Source organism: Pygocentrus nattereri, chromosome 18 (assembly GCF_015220715.1).
Source record: "Pygocentrus nattereri isolate fPygNat1 chromosome 18, fPygNat1.pri, whole genome shotgun sequence".
Classification (NCBI taxonomy): domain Eukaryota; kingdom Metazoa; phylum Chordata; class Actinopteri; order Characiformes; family Serrasalmidae; genus Pygocentrus; species Pygocentrus nattereri.
This window is the reverse complement of record NC_051228.1, coordinates 6,210,825-6,237,503: the sequence shown is the minus strand read 5'-3', so window position 1 is coordinate 6,237,503 and position 26,679 is coordinate 6,210,825. Positions and strand designations below refer to the sequence as shown.

Genomic DNA, 26,679 nt, shown 5'->3' with positions numbered 1-26,679 from the left:
TTTATGTAAAGCCTGATTATCAGAACAGCTTTTTTGTGAACTTGGTAATAACCAATAAATCAAAATCAAATCAAAAGTCAAATACTTTTGATTTTTTTATCAAACATGCATCTAACAGGTGCTTATTATAATAAAATAAGCATGATAAAAATGCTATGGAATTTACTATTATTGATTTAGCAATGAATATAAATTGATTGAAACTGAAGAAATAAAGGCAGATGAAGAGAACAAAGACATTTAAAAAACATTTCCTTGAAGACATTTCCTTGGGTGTAAACCTGTTCATCAGTCCTAATGTTTCCTAATAGACTAAGACAATGACTAAGTCTCTTGCTCAACGTGCCACTCTACTAAGTTGTATTTAAGCCATTGACCACCTGAATCCAAGCTAAGCAGAAGTGGATCATTGAGGACGAGACAGCATGACTTACTACAGGCTCTGTGTTCTTATTGGACTGGTGGTCATCGTTCACTCAGGTCCAATACCACTCCAACCCGAGAGCGATGAAGTTTTTGCAGAGGTATTCCAACATTTGCATTTTTAAAATGTTTTTCAGAGATCAGATAATGATGCTGGATAGACTAGATTTTAATTCATTTAAAATACTGGTTTCATCTACAAATATATGTAATTGTGTATCATTAGCATAGCCACGAAAGCTGACAGCATGCTCTTTAATAGTATTTATAATGAAAAAAAGTATGTATAATGAAAATAAAAGTGGGTCTAGGACATAACCTTGTGGCACACCATGACAAATGTGTTCTCCAGAGAAATACTTGCCTAGATTAACAAAGTATTTCTACCTATGTGTAGGACTGTCCCTGAGAGTTACTACTTGATGTAACTTTAAACTTTTCACAAAACTTTTGTTATTGATTGCAGGGTTACCTGAAGAAATTCTACAATTTCACTGGGGCCCGTTCCCAAGGGAGGACTAACAAAATGAGTCTGAAAATAGCTGAGATGCAGATGTTTTTTGGACTCAAAGTGACAGGATCTCTGGACCAAGACACAATGAAGGTGATGAAGGAGCCTCGCTGTGGATTTTCAGATGTTGCTCGCTTCTCCACATTTGGTCCTAAATGGCAGAAGACACAGCTAACTTACAGGTGAGAACATGACTAGCTTGTCGCTGAACATAGAAAGGAATCAAAACTGAAAAATAATTAAAGGCCTTTGCACATGCTTAACCATAGGGTACTTTTTCTGCAGGATTGTGAACTACACTCCTGACATGCCTCAGGCTGAAGTGGACAATTCCATTGCTAGAGCTTTCCAAGTCTGGGCTGCCGTCACTCCTCTCAGGTTCACCCCCATCAAGAGTGGTGAAGCCGATATCATGATTTCCTTCACTAGAAGATGTAAGTTCACTCCTAAAACAAACCAGTACATTTATAGATAGTACAGAAATGTAAATATGTAAATATTATCAGTGCATGTATAAACTTTTCAGAGATTTTTTGTTTATTTCATATTTTATTTTTTTGAGCAGTCCTAATTTTTAACACTGTAAATTTGACCAGTTTGGGGAAGCAGTGCACTCAGTGCTCAACGTTCAAATCTGTGCTCTTTTATTACGTAGATTTGAGCATATGCTTTTTTATATGCTCACTTTTGAAGATACAATCTAACTTGTTTACGAGTTTTTAAATGATCCACATTTCCATTTAAGTTTATTGTCAACATCATTTAAGATAATATATGCATAATTCAATTAGCTTCTTGATTGGCTGGATTCAGTGCATTAGTATTGGGTAAGATGATGGCAGCATGTTAGCTGGACGTTGGAACTAAACTATCCACTATGAGGAAAAACTGTAAAAAGAAAAAGAAGTTGAAAGATAATAAATGGTGCATGCTTGAGAGAAAGTCAGGGCCATGGAAACGATAACCCTCAAAGTAGATGTATGTTCAAAGGCGTGTAGAGTTCTGGCATTCTTGTTTTAAATGAATGCTAAAAAAGTATTTCACATAACAAACACTGCAGCCAGATAAAGCACTTACACGTCTAAACATGTAGACCTAACCATCTTATTCCTGCGGTCCATGGTGAGTGAATAATGCACAGTACTCCTGGCAAAGTGAAAGCAAATAATGCGTTGAATGTGTATCTGCAATATTCCTAAAACGCATCGTGCCTTGTGTGAAACGTGTGCAAAATGTCCAGCAGTAAACATGTGTACTAAATATGTACTAAAACATTGACTCACTAACTGCTGAAATGTTGGAGCACACAAACACAACGTTAAAGCAAGGTGGTTTTGTTTTACCTTATCCTTCCATCCAAAGGATGGGATGGGAGGACGATACGAAGAAGAAGCAAATACGGTGGTGTTTTTACACATTTTGTGGAATAATTAGCAAGTGACGGAAAGCCTATAACTAACCTCAAAAGCAATGAGACGGGTTCTAGTCAAGACCATAGATGAATCAGTTTACTGACATCAAGCCTGGTCAGATCCTGAGGAGTCCGTACCATCATGATCGGGTGGCCACTGAAGAGAAAAGAGAGCTTCACACAGTAAGATTGAGGTCATGCAGTCATGGTGCTGCTGTTTTATGGAGGTGTAGCTGACAAATTAGCTAGTTCATTAAATGGGATTAGGCCTAAATCACTTTAGCCATGATTAACTGCAATCATGTTTGTGTTCTGCATCATGTTTATTAGCAGAGCCATTCAATTTCGAAGAAATTCCAGAAGAATACATAAATAAATACTCTTAGTGGGCCACCTTTTGTACGATTGGGAAGCAATAAACTGTCCTGTGGTCTGAAAAATTGCTTCCTCTGCCATTGGGCAGCTGATGGAAGGAGGACAACTGGGAAGTTCTGAACTCTCTAGATCAAAACATTCCATCTACAACCATTGATTCAGCTGTGCTGGGCTGTAGTGGCAGCCAAGCATGTAGTGTCAGAACTTCTTGGCCTATACAGGCTTTGCCAAAACCAAAATCTCTTCCATCCACAGCTGGATGTGCCGCACATATCTTGAAATACAGAGGCCATGTGAGAAATACAGACACCACCATAACATAAGAGAATAAATAAAAACATCAATAATCCTCATTATTGGGATGCTTGAATACTTGTGTTTGCAGCTCAATCGATCAACCTGAACCTGCAGTAGAGAAACACTTAAATCAGAGGATCATATTTAGAGCATACACAAATTATTCATGCTAATAAAGTCATTTAATTTCAACTTTTTAATAGAATTTACCCTGAGAGTCCAGGCTACAGGCTGAAAACCATAAAGCAATGCATTTACACAGGGCTTCAATAACGCTCCTTGTATTCTCACCATGCCTGCTATGTTAGCATCAAGCTAGATGGGTTAGCTCTGCGATTTGTGGGATTTTCATGTCAGCTCTAGTTTTAATATGGACATTTTAAGCTTGTAACAGGCATGTAAGTAACATTCTTCACTTTGTATGTTAAATAATGCTTTATTTAATGACTTAAACTTGAAGTCTGTCTTTTATGATTGGTTAGCTGGTTAGCTGCTACCAGCTCAGCTTCCTAGTGAGGGCAGAATGCAGTTCTAAATGAACATAACTTAAATTAGTTAAACGGGTCTGCTAGTGAAGAGAAACCAGAAGAGGCCAGAAGATATAACACCAAACAAAACAATGCAAACAATGCAATGCAAAGACCAAAAAAAGTCAACTGCACTGCGAGTGGAAACTGAGCGATGATAAGTAAGTGAAATTTTGTCTAAATGTAATATTTAACCACCGGTAGGCTGCCCATAAAACGCTGAGCAAAACACCAGTGGACTTCTAGATTTGCCTTTAGTGGACCAACAGATGCCCCCTATCCTCTTGCTATCAGGGTTATTAGTTTGCTGGGCTAGTTTTAGTGCTCACTTTGTTAATATTGTAATGCTATGTGCCCAATGTTCCCAAAAAATGATCGAAAATGATTATCTGTGAATAGAAATGATTTTATTAAGTTTAACAGTACCTTGAAAATGATTCCCATGTGTAGTTGCACTACTCTTTATGGACAGCATTATGTTGGTCATGGTTCTCTTTGTACCAGATTTTTTATTTTATTTGGAAGGGTGAAAAAAAAACCCCAACAAAATGTATAAACAGCTACACGCTACTAACATACTATCATTAAAAGGCTATATTACTGTTACTGTCATTTTTGGTGTTCAGTATTGAAATGGGCTTCAATTAGCTGAAGAACGCAGATTAACTTGTGTAGGACTTGGAGATCAGGATTTGGGACCCGACTTGAGATTGGGCCTTGGATGTCAAGACTTGAGACTTACTTGTTACTTACAACTTAGTGACTTGTTCCCACCTCTGCTATGTACATTTGGTATGAAATTGACAAATGGACACTCTTGAAATCACTAAGGACTGACCCATCACATCTGAAAGCCTTCGTTCTGCATTCAGTCAACGTCGGAGTCAAATGTGAAATGGTGTGCAAAGAGTTAAGAGCCGCTAAAGTTTCTGCAGCAGTTTTGGAAAGTAGCAAGAAAGATCACGGACCATTTTGACATGAATCATGAGTGAATTTAAGAAGAGTGAAGAAAATGCCCTTAGACTAAAGAGGCCTGGCTGTCACCGCGCTCAGGCTAGGCTATAGTACATTCAAAAAAGTTTAAACTTCTTCAATTTTCTTCCTGTTTTCCTCTTATTTCTTAATTGTGTTAATGTCGTTTCCTTTATTCTCTTTTAAATTTGAAGCTCATGGCGATAATCAACCCTTTGATGGACCGGGTGGCACTCTGGCTCATGCTTTTTCTCCTAGTGTTGGCATCGGTGGAGATGCACATTTTGATGATGATGAGCGCTTCACTTTAGCTTCACCCCAAGGTAAGGCTTGCGCATCATTAACAAATAAATACAATAACCGTATGAGGTAAAGTGTGCATGAACTAACCATGCACTGTCTGTAGGAATCGTTCTGTTCTTGGTGGCTGCTCATGAATTTGGACACTCTCTGGGCCTCTCTCATTCCAATGTCCGCGGTGCCCTGATGTATCCTACCTACTCATTTGTTGATCCAAGTAAATTTGTTCTGTCAAGTGATGATGTCAGCGGAATTCAGTCTCTCTATGGTATGTACATGGTTTTTTTGAAGTCTCTGGTGTGTTTGTTAAACTTGTTGTATATTTCTTCTAATAACTGGCTTATTTTTCCAGGCCCAAACCAAAGAGCCTGACGCCTCCAGCCGCCATAAAGCCTTCACTGAAACACATGGCTTCGAGTACAAAGCGATGAGCAAGAAACTAATAGATGTGCTTAATAATGATTACTTCTTGCAGTGCCGTCCAAGCCTGGTCAAACCTGGAGCATAGCCGAGTATAGAATATATTGTTAAATTATTAATACAAACTACTTTTTATTGATCTCATATTTAATTAAGTAATCATTTTGCACATCTCAATATATCCTGTGTTATTGTCTTATAAGCACTCAAAGTGATTCAGTTGGACAGATTAACCTGCAAATTAAACATCTGTTAGATATGCAAATGGTCTCTGATTGTTCTGTTATATTGACTGCATCAAATATGATTTAAACAAAGTATAATAAATATAAAGAAAGTGGTCATTGTTCCTCTTGAGTTTGTATGGGCCCGAAATCCTGTTTTCCTGGAGGGACAAATAGAGAAACACAATAGCAACAAAATACAAAGCAATTCTTGCCCTCAACACTGAGAGGAATTGAAGCATAATGAAATGGATGAACATTCACAAATAAATCAAACCAATTATAATGTATCTTTTACTAAATCCTGCTCCTAAATGCTGAACGTCCAACTCATAGCTTGGTAAAATCATGCAGATAGCCAAGCAAACCCCATAGAAAAACACTGACAGTAGAATGGGTAACAGTGAAGAGGTAAGTGACTTTAAATGTGGCACTTTCATAGGATGCCACACTGCTAGATCTGCCTCAGTCAACTGTAAGTGTTATTATTGTGAAATGGGGGCCTCTAGGAGCAACAGCAGCTCAGCCATGAAACAGTAGACCACACAAACCCACACAGTACTGAAGTGAGTAGCACACAAACACCACCTATGCTTTTTATTTATGGTTGAACAGCCCCACGCAAGCCTAAGATCACTATGTGCAATGCCAAGAGTCGGCTGGAGTAGTGTAAATCATGCCACCACTGGATGCTGATTTCTGGAGTGACGAATCACACTTTACAATCTGTCAGTCTGATGGACGAGTTCGGGTTTGGTGGACCTCAGGAGAATGCTTGCTACTGGAACACATACTGGAACAGTAAAGTTTGGTCAAGGAGGGATAATCATCTGATGCTGTTTTTCAGGGTTTGGGCTTCTTAGTTCCAGTGAAGGGTGTTGTTAATGTTACAGCATACAAAGACATTTTAGACAATTATATATTTCCAACTTTATGGCAACAAATTGCCTTTCCTGTTCCAGCATGACTGTGCCTCTGTGCATAAAGTGAGGTCTGTAAAGATGCTGTTTGACAAGTTTTGTGTGGAGGAACTCCGGTGGCCTGCACAGACCCTGACTTTAACCCCACTGAAGACCTTTGGGATGAACTGGAACAATGACTGCCTGACTTCATATATGCTCTTTTGACTGAATATGCAAAAAGTCACACTCCAAAATCTTGTGAAAAAGCAATCCCAGAAGAATGGAGGCTGTTATAAGTCGCCAAAGGGGGCAACTCCATATTAAAGCCAATGGCTTTGGAATAGGATGTCCAAGACATTCATTTGGATGTGATGGTCAGGTGGCCACATACCATATAGTCCACATTTATTGTGTATACTCCATAGTGGCCATATAGTTTACATTTAAAAAGAAGTATTTTTGGACGTCAACTCAAAATAAAAACAAATACAGCAAATGGAAGGTTTATCTACCTTTACCAAAGCACTGGACATTCTTTCCCCACAACTCAATGGTTCTGTTTGTTGTAATACACTTACATAATCCATTTAAAGAACCTAAGATAACCTCTCCCTGCATTCCTTCTCTAAATTGTAGTCTTACGTAGTATCTGATCAGCCATCAAGAATGTGCGATGATTTATGTGGAATTACTGAAGGGCAAAAAGCAAAGAATCTATGAAAAATTGCAGCACTTTTTGTTAAAAAAATCAAATTCAACATCTTGAATTTATACAGTCTATGACTCTAAACTACTTTCCATCTTTACTGTAAGCCCAAAATGAAATATCATCAGAAATCTTTCTGGAAGTAAAACATTATTGCCTCATTTGTTATCTTTAGGAACTAAAGCCAAACATGATCTCTTGCCAAGAAACATTAACTCTCGAGTGCATCTCGGTCTGCTTGTTTTCTAGAAATTACAAGGAAATTTTTGGGATGTAGCAAGAACACACACCATGACTCGGCCCGTGCATGAACAGAAATCATTTATTTCTGATGTGTTTTTCAGAAGATTCAGGCATTTCTGATGCTTTTCAGCAAAAAATGTTCACAATGCAGCGCATTTTTAAATCATATATGTGTATCAATATATGAGGAAACTCCTCAAATACTCACCCATTACATAAAAAATATTTCTCACATGTAATTTTTGGGTTTTAGTTATATATTTTCTAGTGAAATGAAATATGAACTTTTCTTCTTTTAATAACCCAGCATTTTTATATGCTTTGTTTAAGGAAATAATGAAATAATGAAATAAGAACCAACCCCTTACAGAAAAGTCACATCTATTTTATGTGTGCAAAAACAAATAATCTCGGCTTTTTTAAATAAAAAAAAAAATTGTATGTGTACAAAACCGACCTGTGTTTATCCACATATGAAGTTTGTGTGACTTTTCTGAGACAAGATGAAACCTGGCTTAAAGGGGCTCCTTGTGCCTTTGAAGATCTTGTCTGTGTTTACAATAAGCAAAATATTATTATTATAAAAAAGGTCCGTTGTATAAATGTAAATATGTAAATGCTCGAACCTCAGAAACATCCTTTAAAGTTGGTGTTAAGTTAATTGACAGATTTGTTTCTTAACACATTATAGAAAGAAAATTACTGCTAAAAACATGTGAAAAGACTGTAAACTGTAGTACTGAATTGTGGAGACTCTTCAACTGTTTATCATTTTTACCACTTCTACCACTTCTTTGTTAGCCTATGCTAGCTACGCCTTGCATGAATGGGAGAAAAATGACCATTATGTTGCAGACTAAGAGGTGCAGGGTTAATTTTTGGATAGGTCAGTGTCCTCTGGCTTTGAAATGGAGTCTGGCTCAGGCAGCCCAAACATATGGCTGTACAATTCAATATAGTGCCAGAAAAATGACACGCAATCCCCCTCATGTTCAGATCAGAGTGACGAAACCTTGCAATTACCCATATATCCCCATGAACTTAGTGAAATTACACCACTGATCACCAACTTCTGTCCTGGACATCTGCCTTCCTGCAAAGTGTAGTCCCAACCACAACCTGCTACACCTGCTCCAGCTGCTTCAGCTCCCAAAAAGCCTTTGATTGGCCGGATCAGATGCTTTAGTGTTAGTTAAGCGCTGCAACTGAACACTGCAGCAAGGTAGATGGTAGGCAAGGTAGATCTCCAGGAGGAATGGCTGGTGACCACTGTCATACACAAAAAGAAACAAGAAAAAAAGCTTAAAAATTTTTTAAAAATGTCATTACCTCTTGTTCTGTGCTGAAGTGACTTCACAGAATAAGAACTTATTCAGGCCAGCCTTGTCCATTTAACTATTTTCTGAAATTGGGCACAATTTGTATCTTTAATGATTAACCTTTTTAAAATTTAGCCCCTTAAAATCTCACGCTAAGACTTCTTTTTCAGTAACTACAGGGACATAAATGCAACCTGGCTGAGATACACTGGTTCTTCAAGGGTTCATTAGTAAAGGAAATGGTTCTATATAGAACCATAAACACTCAAAGAGCCCTTTGCATGATATTAAAGAGTTTTTTGCACGGTGACATTGTTCTTCAGATTGATGGAAAATATGCGTAATTGTGATATAGTCAGTTCAATATAGAACCTGTTTGGACAGGGTTCTATATAGCACCCAAAAGGTTTGTCTATTGTTACAAGCTTGGCATTGTGACAATAGAAGAACCCTTTTCAAAGCAGTTCTATATGGAACCATGTACAGCACAGTCTCCATGAATGTAACTGAGGTGCCCTTGAGCAAGACACCTAACCCCCAAATGCTCCCCCTGTGCTGCGGATAGGGCTGCCCACTGCTCTGGGCAAGTATGCTCACTGCCCCCTAGTGTGTGTCTTCACTAGTGTGTATGTGGTGTTTCACTGGACACACAGGTTAGATTGAGGAGGTGAAATTTGCCCATTGTGGGACTAATAAGGGTCCCACACCATAGAACCCTCAAACCATGCAAGTAGGTTTTGGTATATGAAAGCTTTTACTTCACTGTGTAGCTGAGCACCAAAAGGTGTACAGCTTTTATTGTCTAAAGTCTGTATGACATCCAGGTCTCTACAGAAGTTGCAATAAAGAGCTGGGCTGTGGTTTGAGCAGGTTGAAAGAAGTTTTGAGGACGCATTTACAGAAAAGATTTGGGTGACTATTGACTGCTACTGTTAGCAACGTTAGCCTTGCCAGCTCCAGTTTTAAAATTTCTTGTGTGGAAATTGAGCGTCAATTTGATTTGAACGTGTTAATGTTTGGTTTCTTAAATTGCGTTGCTTCATAGATGAACTGCAAGCCTGCTCTTAGTGGAGAAAATGACTTTCTCCAGGACCTTTTTGACCTAATAATACCAGTCATGTAAAATGAGTGTCACCTTACGCTATTATCATACTTGTTTAACAGCCCTAAACACAATCCTTAAACACAAATGATTCATTTAAATGACAGCCAGCTGGCAGTCACCAGCTTTTGGGACTTTATTGTAATTAAAAGGCTTAAACTTCTTAAGAACGTCAATGAGAATGTAAACATGCATATCTCATTTTATAGGTATGTGAAAGGTGTTCAGTTACGGTGGTATAAGTGTAGAGTATCACTCGATGAATGACCCTGGAGACTACAGAATAGGCTGATAAGGGAATGTGGGCCAAGCAGCAAGAAAACAATTTACTGAAGAATCCACTAATTCACAGGAATTTCACTGGAGATGTTGTTTTAAACTAGGGGAGGAGGGGGAGGATGGTATTATAAAGCTCGCTAGCCAATTCTTCTCGTGTCAGATCTGTTGCCAAAATCTTTGTGAGAACGTGACAAATAAGTAAGTATTGGATTCTACTTTCTTTACGTTATGACATAACAATGTTTAAAATCTTTTATTTTTAAAATATTAATGCCTGTCATTTAATATTGCTGCATTGTACTCGTGATGAACTTCTTTGTGTCAGGTAGAAATCTTCTGTAAACGGGACTTTTATTATTAATTATTGAGGGATTCTCAATAATATACTAATATCCCATTTAAATGTTTGGAATCATTTTCCATATTAACAATTTGTGGATTTAAAAAGTACAAATAACAAACCAAATGGTGCTTAATATTTCAATATTACACAAATTCTGAGAACAAACAGTGACTAATGTGATCTTTTTGCAGTCTTGTACTCCACTTTTGAAGCTTTTCCTCAGTAGATTAACTTATTATACCCTCATTCCCAAAGTTTTACAGCTTTTTCAGTCATTTTACATCATCTACAGCTACATTCCTCATTCTGGACACAAATTTCTTTTCTGTCCTACTAACTACCTGAACGCGATGGCATTAATTACATGAGAGACTGGCTTAATATTATTGAAAATACTGATTCCAAACTTTTGAATGCTAGTGTGTGCAGTCGTATGCAAATGTTGTTGAAAATAAGTTAACACGTTCTGTACAGAGAACACAGTTCTGCACATTTTTAATGCATAAATATTGTTTATTTACTGAATTTGTCATACTGGAAGGGTGAGGGGGGGGCAGTGCCATAAACTTTGCACAGTCCACATTTGATGTTGCTCAGCAAATTTACAGCACTTGTGCATTGAAATGTGCTGAAGTGTGTTCTCTGTAGAGCGGGGCTGTCAAACTCAACAAGTGAAAGGGCCTTATTTTAAAATCTCAATAAATCTGTAGATCAGAGAAAAAAAATTCATTTTCAATTCATATTGTTTTATATATTCATTATATATTCATTTATATTCATATTGTTTGACGCTCGGCCTGCACTTCAGCAAGTTGTCTTGACCACCTCTACATGCCTAAATGCATTGAGTTGCAGCCCTGTGATTGGCTGGTTTAGCTATTTGTGTTAACAAGCAATTGAACAATAAAGTACCTAATAAAGTGGCCGGTGAGTGTATATATAGCTGATGTATGAATAAATGTCACAGTAGCTTAACTGTAAATCATAGATTTTGTACTTGAAAAGCATTGTGGACGTGAGACCAGTTGTGCCTAGGGCTCAACAATTTGGAGAAAATATCTATTTATAATTTTTCAGACCAATATTTTGATTGCGATGTAAATTGAAAGGCCAGGGCCGACCGGTGGTCCCAAAGTTTTATTACACACTTCTATAACCTAAGAATGGCATTGAACTCCCTGTAGTCGCTGAATAATAAGCCTTAGTATGTAATAAGTGTTTATAATGGCTTATTATTATTATTATTATTATTATTATTAGCCTTATTATTCTCTAACTGCAGGGACTTTGGTGCAAACCATCTGAGCTGTTCTTAGGTTATAGAAGTGTGTTATAAACCTTTTAAGAGGTTATGCTGCAGACCTGTTAGAACTTGTATCATACAGTTTAAAACTACAGTATAAAAGTCTTGATTTGAAGAAACTGCACTTTTTCAAATATTATTTCAATATTAAAAAAACCTCCCTCAATGATTACCGCCCTGTAGCACTCACCCCATCATGATGAAGTGTTTCGAGAGGCTGGTAAAGGACCACATTACCTCCAAACTCTCTTCCACATTTGACCCATACCAGATTGCTTACCGCCCTAATCGCTCCAGAGGATACCATCTCCTCTGCACTTCACCTGAGCTTAGAACACCTGGAAGGGTGCGCATGCTGTTTCTGGACTTCAGCTCAGCGTTTAACACAATCATCCCACAACATCTGATAAGCAAACTGGCCCCCCTTGGCTTCAGCACCCACCTGTGTAACTGGCAGCTGGACTTTCTAACAAATAGACCTCAGTCTGTGCGGGAGGGCAACAACGTCTCCAGTGTCATTTCTCTGAGCACCGGCTCCCCTCAGGGCTGCGTCCTGAGCCCACTGCTGTTCACCCTGAAGACCCACGACTGCAGCGCCAGGTCCACCACCAACCACATTGTGAAGTTTGCAGACGACATAACTGTAGTGGGCCTAATCCAGGATGACAGTGACCTGCACTACAGAGAGGAGGTGAACCATCTGGTTGACTGGTGTGAAACCAACAACCTGGTCCTGAATGTTGAGAAAACCAAAGAGATCTCACCACCTTCTACAGAGGCACTGTAGAGAGCGTACTGACCAGCTGCATCTCTCTGGGCAGGAGCCTGCAGCGTCTATGACTGGAAGTCCCTGGAGAGGGTGGTTAGGACAGCAGAGAAAATTACTGGGACTTCACTTCCTCCAATACAGGACATTGCGATAAGCCGCTGATTGACCAGAGATAAGAACATAAACAGAGACCCCTCCCACCCCCACCACGGACTGTTCTCGCTGCTGGTCTCTGGAAGGAGGTTCCGAAGCCATCGAAGCAGAACAGCCAGGTTCAAAATCAGCTTCTTCCCACATGCCATACGACTGCTGAACTCTCAAATAACATGCTGCTCCAATTCTCTTATTTTTGATTACCTTATAAATGGGACCACTAGTGCAATATACTCATGTACATATACGTATTTAAAAATGATTTATCTGCTGATATACAGTGTTAATTTGAATGACAATAAAGTCTGTCTTAGTCTCTAAGTCTAATGAATCTGTCAGTCTAATTTCAGAAAGACTGATGTGTGTGAACAGAATCTTTAGACTTATGACTAAACATTTTTCTCCATGTGACCCTATGTAGAGTGAAAGCAGCAGCAAACTAGAGAATTCTTGAGGAGGGGACAACATGAAGACTTGCGACAAATTCTGCCTTCTCATTGGCCTGGCGATCGCCATCCGTTCAATGCCAATACCCTCACGTTCTAATGAAGATGAATCTGTTGACATTAAACCTGAAGATGAAGCTTTCGCACTGGTAATGTAATACGTCTTCGTAAACTTGTTAAAGGAGAATTTTCAGCATAATTAAACGGTGAAGATGTGGTTTGATGTGAAATGTGCTGTTGTAGAGAGACTTGTTCACAGTGATGGCCATAGGAACCAGACGTCTGAAGAGTTGAATGCCTTCGAGAGCTTCCTTACAGGACGTTATTACATGGAATTGCTACAGATGTGTTGTTTGATGTCTGAGCCACTGTTTAATGATGGTTGTGCAACAAGGCTTTGGCCTAATACATAGTAAAATCTCTTCATGGTGGAGGGATACATGCACAAATGGCAAAATAGTCCCAAATGAAGCATTGTACATATCATGACCCTTGCTTCCTATCACCACCAATATAAGTAAAGAAGTTGTTAAGCTTCTCTGTTATGAGCTATTTTACATCAGACCACTCAATGACATTTCAGTGACTAAATTCTATAAAAATCATAAGAAATCATTGGAATTCTGCTATAAATGAAATAAATGTATCTAAATTAAAATGCTAAATTTCCTTTGGGATCAATAAAGTATCTATCTATCTATCTATCTATCTATCTATCTATCTATCTATCTATCTATCTATCTATCTATCTATCTATCTATATGCACTCTTAACTCTATGCTCTCATGCTTTTTGTAGGCATATCTGGAGAAATACTACAAACCTTTACAGCCAGCTGCATCTCCATCCAGAAAAAGAAGGTCTGATGACATGAGCCAACAATTAGCCCAGATGCAAAGGTTTTTAGGACTCGAAGTGACGCACAAAGTGGACAGAAAGACACTGGGCGTGATGAACATGTCTCGCTGTGGCTTTCCAGATGTTACTCCGTTCTCCACGTATGGTCATGGAGTCAAATGGCCAAGGAACCAGCTGACATACAGGTAAAATCACAGCTGACTTGTTGCAGAGCTCAGAACAACCATTAAGAGTCAACTCACAAGGTTAACCACAGAGGCCAATTTTTCTACAGGATTGTGAGCTACACTCCTTACATGTATAAGAATGAAGTGGACGATGTTTTGAGGAGAGCAGCGCAAGTCTGGGCTGGCGTCACTCCACTCAAGTTCACCCACGTCCACAGTGATAAAGCTGATATCACAATCTCCTTCGTTAGTAGATGTAAGTTCACCACATTTACATTTCCAGGGATTTTTAGGCCTTCAGACAGAGTTGTCTTTCATTTTGAATTCATTTTAAAAAATATAATCAAAATGCTTTTTGCTTTTGAATATATTGTAGTAATATTCTTTTTTATTGATAAGTTTTGGTTGGAAACTAATGGGGTGAAATCTTAAAAAAGGCCAACAGGAACTTATCCAATCTGGATGTTTTCTGCAAGGTATCTTGGTAGATAAAGCCAAGCATGCTCTCCCATTGGGTAGGGCTTCAGGAGCTGAACTTATTCATTTAAAACTGACAATCACTTTTGATTTCCAATGGGTATGAACAACTTTATGAGTAAAACCATTATGCTAGACCTTCTGAAGTTGTAGATACGTTACTGACTGTGAGAACTCTAACCAGGTTTTGTTTAGTTGTTAAGAACTGAAAAAAGTAAAAGCTCTATGTTGGAACTCCTTACTAAAAAAGTCTTGGTAAAACTGCCACTGCTGGGAAAATATATGTTGTCTGTGATAAGCTTCAAACAGCACTTTTGGAATGTCCTTTACAAGCTTAAAAAAAAATAATATTCATGTGAATCGATGTTAGTTTAGCACTAACATACTACCAGAGTCCCATACGTTTTACATTTACGGCATTTGGTTGACGCTTTTATCCACTGCGACTTGCAATTTTGATCAATTTACACAAGAAGGCAAAGGTAGTGTTAGGAGTTTTGCCCAAGGACTCTTATTGATACAGTGTAGGGTGCTTGTCTAAGCAGGGGATTGAACCCCAGGCTACAGCATAGAAGGCAGAGGGGAGCTATAAGAAAAGGGTTTTTTTCCCCTCATTTTCCTTTTTCGACTGATTTTTGAGATTTGGTCTAGTGGAATTTGCATTGTCATTCTAGGGTTCATTATGTACTCTTGAAAATTGTATGATACTAAAATCTGAGAGACCATAAATGGAGTATATGCACTTCTCTTGTAGGTGCATCTTTCAAAAAGTTCAGTATATGATCCACTGCATTTCTGCTAGACAACTAAAGCAAAACATGTCAAGCCTTCATATTAATGCATGCTGACTTATTTTGAGGGCTGGAACAAAATAGTTTCTTTGAAAAAGTACATACCTAAAATTCTGTATTTCTTTCCCATAGCCCATGGCGACTACTTCCCGTTTGATGGACCAAATGGCACTCTGGCTCATGCTTTCCCTCCTTATCCTGAAAGTGGTGACATTGGTGGGGACATACATTTTGATAACGATGAATATTTCACCCTCTATTCACAAAAAGGTAATGATTGCACATTTTCAGCGAGCCTAATGAGTGAAATAAACAAATGATAATGTAGAGTACTGTGCAAAGGTCAGAGACCACCCTTCATTTATTTTACTTCCAGTCAAAATAACCATTAAGTACAAGTTATTCATTTTAAAGTATCAGGAAAAACAGTAGAAAAGATTGATTTGACAGAAAATCGCACAGAAGCTTCAACGACTAAATATAATGTCAGCTATTTCAGTGTTTCATTTGTCCAGGTGGACACATGTGCTGAGAGAAGCGAGATTTATTAGGGGCAAATCCAATATCAGGGTCTAAACAGTCCAGGGTCAATGAGCCAACACAGAGAGATCGGGGTACAGACATGACAAACAGAAACACAGACTAAACACAACAGAGAACAAAAATTACAACAGAGGTTAGAACAAACAGCAAACAATACCATACAGCATGAGAATACAATACAAACAATACACTTAAAAAAAAAGACCAGCAAGAGACAAGGGAAAACACAGGCTTAAATACAGGGACAGGTAACAAGAGACAGGTGGTTGACAAGAGGGTAACAGGTGAAAATAATCAAGGGCAGGGTCTGGAAACAAGGGGGCAGGACGAGGAAGGAATCAAAACAAAAGCACATGGACCAAACCAAAAACTAAAGCACATGGATGACTGGGAGGGGCCAATCGTGACACCATTCTTTTCAGGAGACTCACTTTAAGTTTCTTAAAGAAATCTGCAGCCACACCTCCAAAGTTGGTTGTATTTTATGATTCTCAATATTCAAGTAACCCAAACACTTTCAGTGATGTTGAGGTCTGGATCTGGGAGGGGACAGTCCATTGTTCTGAGAGCACCAGCTTCTTTGTTTGATTTGTCAATTTCATTTTTTTAGTAATGGATTCTATACTGCTACAAGATTGGACCTTAATTTTCTCCACTCTCTCAAAGATGAACGCTTTAATTGATGCTCATCTGATGGGGATAGTTTTGGTGGTCTACCAGGCGTTGCACAGTTGTTAGGAAAAAAATTTGAACCCCTGTAAACTGAGCAACTGGAAATGAAATGAAAGGTGGTCTTCTGACTATAAAGCTTATTTAAACTAACTGCAAACTCTTCTTAGGATTTATTCTGTTCGTGGTGGCTGTTCATGAATTTGGGCACTCATTGGGACTGTTTCACTCCAGCGATCCTAAAGCTGTGATGTATCCCATCTACCAGTATTGGGATCCTGATCACTTTTCTTTGTCTGCTGATGATGTTAAAGGAATACAGAAGCTCTATGGTAAGGATATCATCTGCAAATGAATCAAACAGACATCAATAGTTGTGTTTATCACTGTATATTCATTTACTCTAACTCTACACTTTTAGTATATTCAACTGGTGTACAGTTAATGTATACTCTCAGAAACTGCAGCCCATCTGCTGATGCATAGTTTTGTGTTAGCCCTGCATGAATCCAGAGGACATCAACTACAATCTTGGCCCTGAATTTTGTAATAATTGGTAGGAATGACACCAGGTGGCCAGTGAGTTATGTGGAGAGTTAAATTAACTACCAGTAAACTGGATTCAATGCCTGGAGTTGAAGACCTCTGCTCAGTCACTTTTAACCTAGGAGTAACATAGATACATGTAAAAGAGAATGGTCAACATCAGAATGGTCCACCACCTGGTCAACAGCAATTTTGTGATTAGAAGCTGACCAGTGATGAATAAGGTAAAGAGCCCAGCACCAGATGGGCTAAAGTCTGTAATTGTAAACTTACATAGTGGACTTATGGTGTACAAGTTCATAAAGTGACCAGTAAGTGGAAGAACAAGGTAGATGTTTTGTAATAAAATGAAGGTAAGGACAATATCTAATGTATAACCTGTGAAATGTTATTTTCCAGGGCCAAAGACCGACAATCCATATTTACCTGTCCCAGTTACCAAAGAGCCTCCATTTGTACCTGTCCCAGTTACCAAAGAGCCTCCATTTGTGCCTGTCCCAGTTACCAAAGAGCCTCCATTTGTGCCTGTCCCAGTTACCAAGGAGCCTCCATTTGTGCCTGTCCCAGTTACCAATGAGCCTCCATTTGTGCCTGTCCCAGTTACCAAAGAGCCTCCATTTGTGCCTGACCCAGTTACCAAAGAGCCTCCATTTGTGCCTGTCCCAGTTACCAAGGAGCCTCCATTTGTGTCTGTCCCAGTTACCAAAGAGCCTCCATTTGTGCCTGTCCCAGTTACCAAGGAGCCTCCATTTGTGCCTCGCCCAACTGCTGAACATTCACATTTGCCAGATACTGAAGATAACGCCGTCAAGCCCTTATTTCCAAATGCCTGTGACCATAAGCTGGTTATAGATGCAGTTACCACCCTAAGAGGAGAAAAGCTGTTTTTTAAAGACAGGTGACTCTCATCTTCTCTAATCTCAGATAATTATGGGGCTTCTTGAGTACAAATCTGGGTGTCTCTTTGGAATAGCTTGAGTATCTAACATTTCCATTTTCTGTGCAGTTTCTTGTGGCGTAGTTACATCGACAATGAAAAAGATGGGCCTTACTATATCCGCAGTTTCTGGCCTGACATCCCCAATAACATTGATGCTGCTTATGAGAATAAGCATCAGGACAAAGTGTATATTTTTAAAGGTGGGTGTTATCATTTAATGTTTAGACTCATATAGCTTTATATTTTCTGATATTAAAGAATTTATGTTGTTTCACAGGTACACAAGTTTGGGAAATCTCCCACTATAAAAATGTGAAGCGCTTTTCCAAGAGCCTAAGCAGCCGCTTCGGACTGCCGGATTCTGTGAAGAAAGTCAACGCTGCCCTCTATGACGAGAGAACAGGCAAGACTTTGTTATTCGTGGGCAGCAAGTTGTACAGGTGAGCATTACCTGTTATAAACCACAGACGTGTTTGACCTCACGCAACTTCCATCATTAATGAGCTTGTGTTCATTTTTTTCAGCTACAACGAAAAGAGGAAAACATTGGACTGGAGTCAGCCCACATTAGTGGAGGAGTTGTTTCCAGAGATTACTGGCGAAGTTACAGCAGCCTTTCAGCATAAAGGTGGGAATAAACATACAGTCAGGTTCGATACTAAAAATGAGGGCCTAATAAATGAAAAAGCAAAACAAACTCTAAGCGCAGTTTCAGACTCATGGTATCTCTTAGCAAGCGAACAATGTCTTAAATTTGGTTGTTACATCCAATGTTTCACTTTTTGAGATTGTTTTCAATCGATCTAGTTTACAGGGGATTGCACTCAGAGTCGCGTCAAGAAAAAAAATCAAGCACGTTTGATAAACTCCAACTGGTCTGAAATTCTATCGGGCTGTCACGCCTCAGACCAACTCGCAGTTCGAAATGGACTGCATTTCCCAGACTCCTTTGCCAGAACACCTGACAGCTCAACTTCCCATTGACTTGGAGTCCGAATCGAACTACACTACCCACAATCCCAACAGGGATCACATGACTCCTGACTATGTTAGACCAACCTATCAGCGCTTACAATCACCCAATTACTGACTTGATTCACCTGTGTATGTTTGTCACATGTTCTAGGTAGCTAGAATATAAGCCCAGGCTTTAGAACTAGTCATTGTGAAGTATTGTTTCTCTTGAATTTACTGAGCGGTTTCTCTGATTGCGTTTGCTTGTTTTCTGAACCTTGCTTGATACCCTGTTTTTGGATTTTGCTTGCCCCTTTCTGTACCTCTACCTTGGACTCTTGTTCTGTGTGTACTATGTCTCCTGCCTGCCCCTTTGGTTTTGTTTGCTTTGTGTTATGATCACCTTAGTGGTCCTGCTGCACCTCCTGGCTTTGACCCATGCTGGTACTCTGACTACGCTTTCTTCTGATGAGAATAAACCACATTCTCTTAATCCCCACACGTCTAGATTATCTAGTTATCGGGTTACACGGGTGGCTAAATGTGAGTCTGTGCCCCTGAAACTCTACACAACTAATAGTTTGTAGTTCTTCATGGACATGACAGTTATATACTGTTATATATGGTTGCACAGTTGAAGTAACATTCTCCAGTCTCTCAGTTCTGGTCTGCCATAGACTTTCCTTCATTTCTGCATGTTTATAGTGTCCTTGTTGCTTGTCGTATAAACTTTTGTGCTCTGCCACACACAAGATTACCTGTTCTGCTGCCATCTCGGTGCAGTTGAAGCTGCAACCATGACAACCATGAGGAACTCGGTGTAAAAAGATCTTAATTCAGAGTTTGTGTAAAGCAAACCTACATGTGTGAAAACATCTGAAAAGACATTTTAGGATTAATCTTCTCCTTTTCTCTCCAGGTCTCACCTACCTGTTCAGTGGGCCATACATTTATGAGTACTCTAACAACAAGAGGATATCTGCTGTGTTGAAGAGCAATCACTTTTTTAACTGTAAATAGGAAAATACTAGAATTTCTTCTGTTTTTTGTTCTGAAATTTTATAAATGTTATGAATTTTGTTTATAGCTATATTTAAGTTTATGAAGTTGCTCAGGGCATTTTGTTGAAATGTGAACTTATAGCTATATTTTTGTTTTACTTTTATTAATTGACTTTTATTAATTTTATTAGTTTTTCTTGTCTGTATATGCAGTATCATGTCTAAACTGTAAATATATACTTGAAAAGCTGCTGAATCATTTAAAAATGAACTGTAACACTGAAAAAAAGTCTGTCAAATCTTTTTTTTTTTTTTTTTTCACTGTTTTGTGCAATATTTTTGGAACGTTGGGCGATGATGATGAGGCGGACGCATGTGCTAAGATAAGCAAGACTTATTAAGGGCAAATCCAGAGTCAGGGTCAAAACAGTCCAGGGTCACAGAGCCAACACGGATTGAAGGCGGAACAGACATAACAAAAGAAATGCAGGATAAACAAACAATGGAGGCCAGAAGAAACAAATAACAAACGTAGACCAAACAGCACAAGAATACAATACAAAGACCAGCCAACTCACAGGGGAAAACACAGGGCTTAAATGCAACAGGGATACAATGAGGGTTAACAATACACAGGTGGACAACACCAGTGGTTACAATCTGGGCAGGGTCTGGAAACAAGGGGGCAGGATTGGGAAGAAACAAAACAAAAGCACATAGTCAGGACTGGGAGGGGCCAATCATGGCAATTATACTCTATTTTGGGAAAAAAAAACCTTGCACTATTTTGCAGTATATTTCTATTAAAATGGTTCCTTGTTGTAAGCCTATGCTAATGCATGTACTAGAAGCTTTAGGCTCTGTTTTTATGCCACAACTGCAAAACAAGCAAACGCAGGCAACTGTTGTCCATACCTGTTTAAGCAGAGCTGCACTGACCTCATCAGACACGAAAGGAGATTCCCAGATGCAGAAGAACAGATGCCTGCAGCCATGAAAAGGTCGACTCTATTGTGACTCGACACTGCAGAAGCTGCAGAAAACACTCTGACTCAGCCAGGTTCTCCGTGACTCCTTGGCAATGTGATACATCAGTAGCTTCCATGACAATAATCCCTCAATGACTGTTTTTTAAAATAAAAGTGGAGCTTAGATGATGTGTGGTGACATGATGTAACGGGTAGCACCTTTGCCTTCTACACTGTAGACTGGGGTTCAATCCCTGCCTAGGTAAACACCCTATACTATACCAATAAGAGTCCTGGGGCTAGACTCCTAACACCTTCGCCTACCTGTGTAAATTGATCAAACTGTAAGTCGCTGTGGACAAGAGCGTCTGCTAAATACCATAAATGTATCATGAGGAAGTTGCAAAGTGGCAAGTGCATGTAGGCCAAGTGCATGAGTTAGATCACCGTATCTGAACTGGGCAGCGGTGTATACTTACAGGGGAACTCCACCAATTTTTCAAAAACAGCACATAATTAAATGTCTAAATGTAGAAAGTCATTGTGTGGTTTGATGCGGAATGCTTAGTTCTATTAAAACTCTTCACAGTGGTGGTGTTAAGTATATTTTACTTTATTTGCTTTTATTAACTTTGAAACATCTCCTAATGAACTTTGTAACTTCTCTGGAACCTTCTTCTTTTTCCCTTGCCTACTGTGTTAATATCATTTGCATTTTATATGTCTCTATTGGGTGATGTGTGGGGGCTGTGGAGAGCAGTCCCTTTGTCATATGACAGTCTCCAATGACTAGCCTATTTCACATCTGGTTATCTATAGCTTCGCAATCTAGCAGTGGCATTTGTTGAAGGGATATCTCGGAGACATCCTGGCTCCTAGATGGGAGAGACGGTAAATTCCTGGGTGGGGCTCAACACCTCTGTTTTAATTATAAAGTTTGAGGCAGTCGCCCATCAAGTAGGGGGGTTTCTGGGTTTTAGACAAAAGGACAACAAGGTGAGGTTAACATGGTTGACTAGAAGTCCATCGTTTTGTAAGCTTAGTAAGACTTGCTTGGTTGGGAAAACATGCGGTATTAAGCTTCTTCTTCTCCACTCCTGTTTGTCAAGAAACCAACACTTGCTATCAGAAGTCAACAAACCAGACATTTGAAAAGTTTAATGCCACTTAACCCCTTAAAATCCCAGGCTTGTTACACACTAAGGCTTATTATTCAGTAACTACAGGGACCTGGGTGCAAACTAGTTGAGCGACTTTTAGATTATTGAAGTATATAATGAAAACGTATGCCCGTCGGCAGGTCCTGGCCATTTAAGCGTGTAAAGCTTCCCTGCAGAAAGTCATTACAGGAAATGGTTAATAATACAATACCTGAGAAACTGTTTTACAATAGAGATGAACTTTTGGCCTAACATGTTTATTTTTAAATCTATTTTATTTGTTTTTTCCATTCATGGTACATAAAGGAAACTTTTATATTTTCACCATCATCAGTAATACTTATAAAAACTCAGAAGACACATGTATGTACTCTGGTGGTTTTGGATACTAAATAAAATGTGCTTATACACCATTATTAAAAAAGTCGTTTTTTCTTTAAGTGAACATCAACTGAACGCAGAAATTCTGAAACATTGATGGAGTTTCTCTTTTAGGTGCAATATTTGTATTGTATTCGAACATATATTTTCCTGTTGCTACTGCAAACTGCAGAAAATGACAAATATGCAAATCCAGCGAGTCAGCTCCTCATTTCTGATTGGTGAAAAGGGCCTCCCTGATCCTGCCTTCTTGTTATCTCTCTCACCTCTCTGTTGTCTGTAGCCATCATATATATATATATAGTCCCAGATGTTTCTAGTTTGTTGCATGTGTATTTATACCCCTGCCTGTGTGCTTTGTGTATGCTTGGTGTTTTGTTCTCTCAGGCCCTGTTTTGGTTATCTCTCGTTTGTTTTCTTCATGTCTTTCTCTCTGTCTTTAGCTTTCTTTTTGTTTTTGTTCCATAGTTCCATCAAATACAAATGATCTATATATGGAAACTAAGTTGCAAAAAAATCCTGTGTTAAATACATTACTTTTATGATGTCATGAAAACCAGCAAATATACATTCATCCACCTATTCAGCCTACATCACTTTAGCTCTGTCCATTCACACCCTTCCAAATTTTTCAGCCTGGACTTCTTTGTGAATGAGCCACAATGCAGAGCAACCAATCAGAACATAGCTCATTTACATATCTCAATCTTAAAGAAACAGTAACAAAAACAGCCTGTTCAATTCTAAAGGCTATGAAAATGAACTATGTTTTTGGTGTTTAAACCCAAACAAGCATCATAAATAATGTCATAAAACCTCAGAGGACAGTAAAAATGTAGAATATGGGCCCTTAAGAGGCATCCTTGAACATTAACACCATTTGGAGGCCGAATTGGAGAAAGCCGCACGACACTGGCCTAGATTCATCGGTGTGTCTGGTGTGTTGTTTGTTCAGCGGGTTGCCGTTGCAGAGTTTGAGGGACATATTTTGAGATGAACGACGATACTGAGCTGAAAGCACCCACAGGCAGAGCTTTACCACTGTACAGCGACAAAATCTGAAAACACTGCTATCAGCGATCGCTAGCAGGAGCTAGGCGTGCTTCCCTTCTTGGAACTGATGTCTTTGTCTATAAAGAAGAACAATGGTATCACTGCATCCCTGTGTGGGTTAAAGTGGAACATGTGCCCATATATGGACATCCATCCTATACTCCATCATGTTGAAGCATGTTATCTGTAGATTTCCTTTTGCAACAGCCGTAGGCGATGCTAATGCTACTTACCAGAACACAAGTGCATGTTATTGACACATTCCCAGCTTCTGGGATTAGATGTACTTAAGTAGTTTAGCAGGGCAGAGCAGGAGCTGAACCAACACAACAGTCAAATACACCAAAAAGAGAACTGCAGTTCCACTGCATTCATGGTCCCTTCACATTTAAACAAGAACCACAGTGGAATTGAGGAAAAAGTTGATTCTTTACAAATATGCTTGAGTTAGTAAAGCTGTTATTGCTTAGAGATACTCAGAAACTGTTGAAATGTTACTACATACTAATGATTACGGTAAATGAATGACTGAATGACTTCTGCTCAGTGTTCCAAACTAATTTAAAGCACCCATATCCTACATATTTGCATATGTTGTTCACTTAAGTCCACTTAAGACATTTATGTGGCTTCATATATCAAAAAAAGTCATAATTCATTTTCACATGACCACAATCCAGTCTCACTTCATCTGTTAAAATGAAGCCGACTTTGTGGCTTTAAGGCTGATATACATAAATAAGCTCTGTTCTGATTGGCTGCCTCTGTCAGAGAGCAGCCCAGGCTGAAAGACTCCTCATAACTTCAGGGGTTAGTGAGTGGGGTTAAAATACTGCAAATAGGTGGATGTAAGTATATGGGCTGGTTTTCATGACATCACAGAAGCGAATTCAAAGCTTGTTAGTTTCCATATAAGGACTATATGGACTGGAGAGTGAGTGGCATGTTTTGAGACTTTAGTCATGTTATATGCTACAGCAAATAAGGAAGGAAGTTCAGTTTTTGACACTTTAAAATTCAGTGTAACATTTTGTTTTTAATGAATTTGGTAAATTCCAGTTTGATGAACTGTTTAAACAGAGTTAAAGTCCTGGAGCATATCCCAGCAGTCAGTGGGCAGAAGGCTAAATGATACATGATACATACATACATGTATATATATTAGTCTTAAAGCAACAGTAGCAAAAACAGCCTGGTTAATAATAAGGCATAAAGAAAGGCCAGAAAATGTATAATATATATGTAGAAATGTATCATTATATATGTATTATTAGTATTAGTAGTAGTAATAGTCCTAATAGTAGTAGTAGTAGTAGAATTTTGGCATTTTGTATATAAACCCACACAAATGTCATAAGTGGATGTCAGGGGGGTAAAATAATAAGTAAAAACACATAAGTACCTAAGTAAAATGTAGAGTTCAACAGAACTTTTTCACATAGTATTATTCAGTGAAAATCTGTTATTTTCTCCTCAGCACAGTGCAGAACCTACTTTTTTCTGACTCGTGTATGCCATCTAATGGCACAAATACTAACAGCCATGTAGTTTAAAACGAACAGAGAGACTGAATGCCTCAACATAAAGTACAGTTTTATAAGGACAGTATTATATAACATTCAGTATCCAGTCATATCATTCAATTTACAATTATATCATTCAGAATATAATTACACCACTCAGTATGCTATTCAGTATACTATTATACTATTCAGTATACCATTACACCATTCAGCATACCACTCAGTATACCATTACACCATTCAGCATACCATTATACCACTCAGCGTTCCACTCAGTATACCATTATTCCATTCAGTATACCATTATACCACTCAGCATACCACTGAGTATACCATTATACTACTCAGTATACCACTGAGTATACCATTATTCCATTCAGTATACCATTATACCACTCAGCGTTGGACTCATGACAATCTACAAGCTAATGACTTTAAAATGACTGTTGCAAAAATGCTCCACTGTAATACTATTAGAAACTACAGTAGTTGCATAATACTTCTATGATAGTGTAATATATTTTCACCTCCATATAACATTCCTATAGCCTTACAACAATCTATAATGCTTGTATGGCATCCTCTAGTATTATAATAATAGTAATAGTAATTATAGCAGTTGTCTAAATTTATAAAGCATGGAAATTCCTGGAAATTCCTTTTCCATCAGGGGAAAATGATGAAGTCTTTGTTGAAAGAAAACAAATATCTCCAAAATAGTATCTTTACAGGAGAGGACAAAAACAGTCTGTACTTTCAATGCAAATGAATATAAAGAGATGTTATTTTAAGCAATCGGCCCAAAAGAACATAGAAGATGTGAGAACTCCAGAGAGTGGAGAAATGGTTTAATCCTTCTCCGAGTGGAATTTCCTCAAAGGAACTTGCAATAAACAAACTGCTGATGAGTATCACACAGTGGAGCCGCTGTAGGGCTGGGGGGGTAGGGCTGGGGGGTAGGGCTGGGGGGTGGGGTTGGGGTGGGGCTGGGGGTGGGCAACAGTGGTGGACAGCAACTAAGTAAATGTAATTCGTTACTGTACTTAAGTACTTTTTCCATGTATCTGTATCTTTACTGAAGTTTTTCCATTTTTACTTTCACTCCGCATTTCAAAGTTAGATATCTGACTTTTTACGCTGCTACATTTTGAGAAATCTGTCGTTCCTTTTGTTGTATGTGTGTAAAACGTAACACGTCAAAATGAAAGAAACGCAAAGCCAGAGCACCAATCAGGGCACAGCGGTCACTTTGTTTTGAGCTTGTTTTGACCTTTTGGACACACCGACCCAGCGCAAGCACACGGTTCAACATCAGTGCAGTGGCGTAAAGGTTTGAGTGCCTATGCCTAAATAAATGATGGAAGAAACCCCTGATTCTAACCTGCCACTACACCCATGGTCTTATTTGGACGAGTTTTTTGAAGTAGTTGAAAAGAAAAATGAGTCATTCGTTTTCAAGCCTTCTCTGCCGCCTCAGCACCGTAAGATTTCTCCTTAAAGGAATTCCCCATCCAGTGTAAGGAACATGTGGAGGTAAGCTATTTTCATTCTGGTCATTCTTTGAAGATGAATCTAACAGTAGTTTGCAGAAAACAGCTTCTTCGTGTATGTTGTTAAAATAAG

The 26,679-nt window shown here is 38.8% G+C and overlaps 1 protein-coding gene across 1 annotated transcript; it reads left to right on the top strand.

Moving 5' to 3' along the window:
• The first annotated feature begins 889 nt into the window (after positions 1-889).
• LOC108433274 lies at positions 890-20,400 on the top strand. Its single transcript, XM_037547465.1, has 16 exons — positions 890-1,116; positions 1,220-1,368; positions 4,711-4,839; positions 4,923-5,113; positions 5,169-5,233; positions 11,841-12,370; positions 13,038-13,174; positions 13,824-14,068; positions 14,158-14,306; positions 15,451-15,588; positions 16,701-16,862; positions 17,476-17,974; positions 18,083-18,216; positions 18,294-18,456; positions 18,541-18,644; positions 19,890-20,400. Exons 1-16 carry the CDS (start codon positions 950-952, stop codon positions 19,988-19,990), a joined length of 3,063 nt encoding a protein of 1,020 aa, XP_037403362.1. The 5' UTR covers positions 890-949; the 3' UTR covers positions 19,991-20,400.
• Positions 20,401-26,679: the final 6,279 nt, after the last annotated feature.

What these genes read in the sequence shown, in the direction of transcription:
- LOC108433274 (XM_037547465.1), top strand. Translation starts at nt 950, where the DNA reads ATGAGTCTGAAAATAGCTGAGATGCAGATGTTTTTTGGACTCAAAGTG. An exon ending in CACTTTAGCTTCACCCCAAG is followed by an intron (nt 4,840 to 4,922) that starts GTAAGGCTTGCG and finishes CACTGTCTGTAG; the next exon opens with GAATCGTTCTGTTCTTGGTG. An exon ending in GTGGGCAGCAAGTTGTACAG is followed by an intron (nt 18,457 to 18,540) that starts GTGAGCATTACC and finishes CATTTTTTTCAG; the next exon opens with CTACAACGAAAAGAGGAAAA.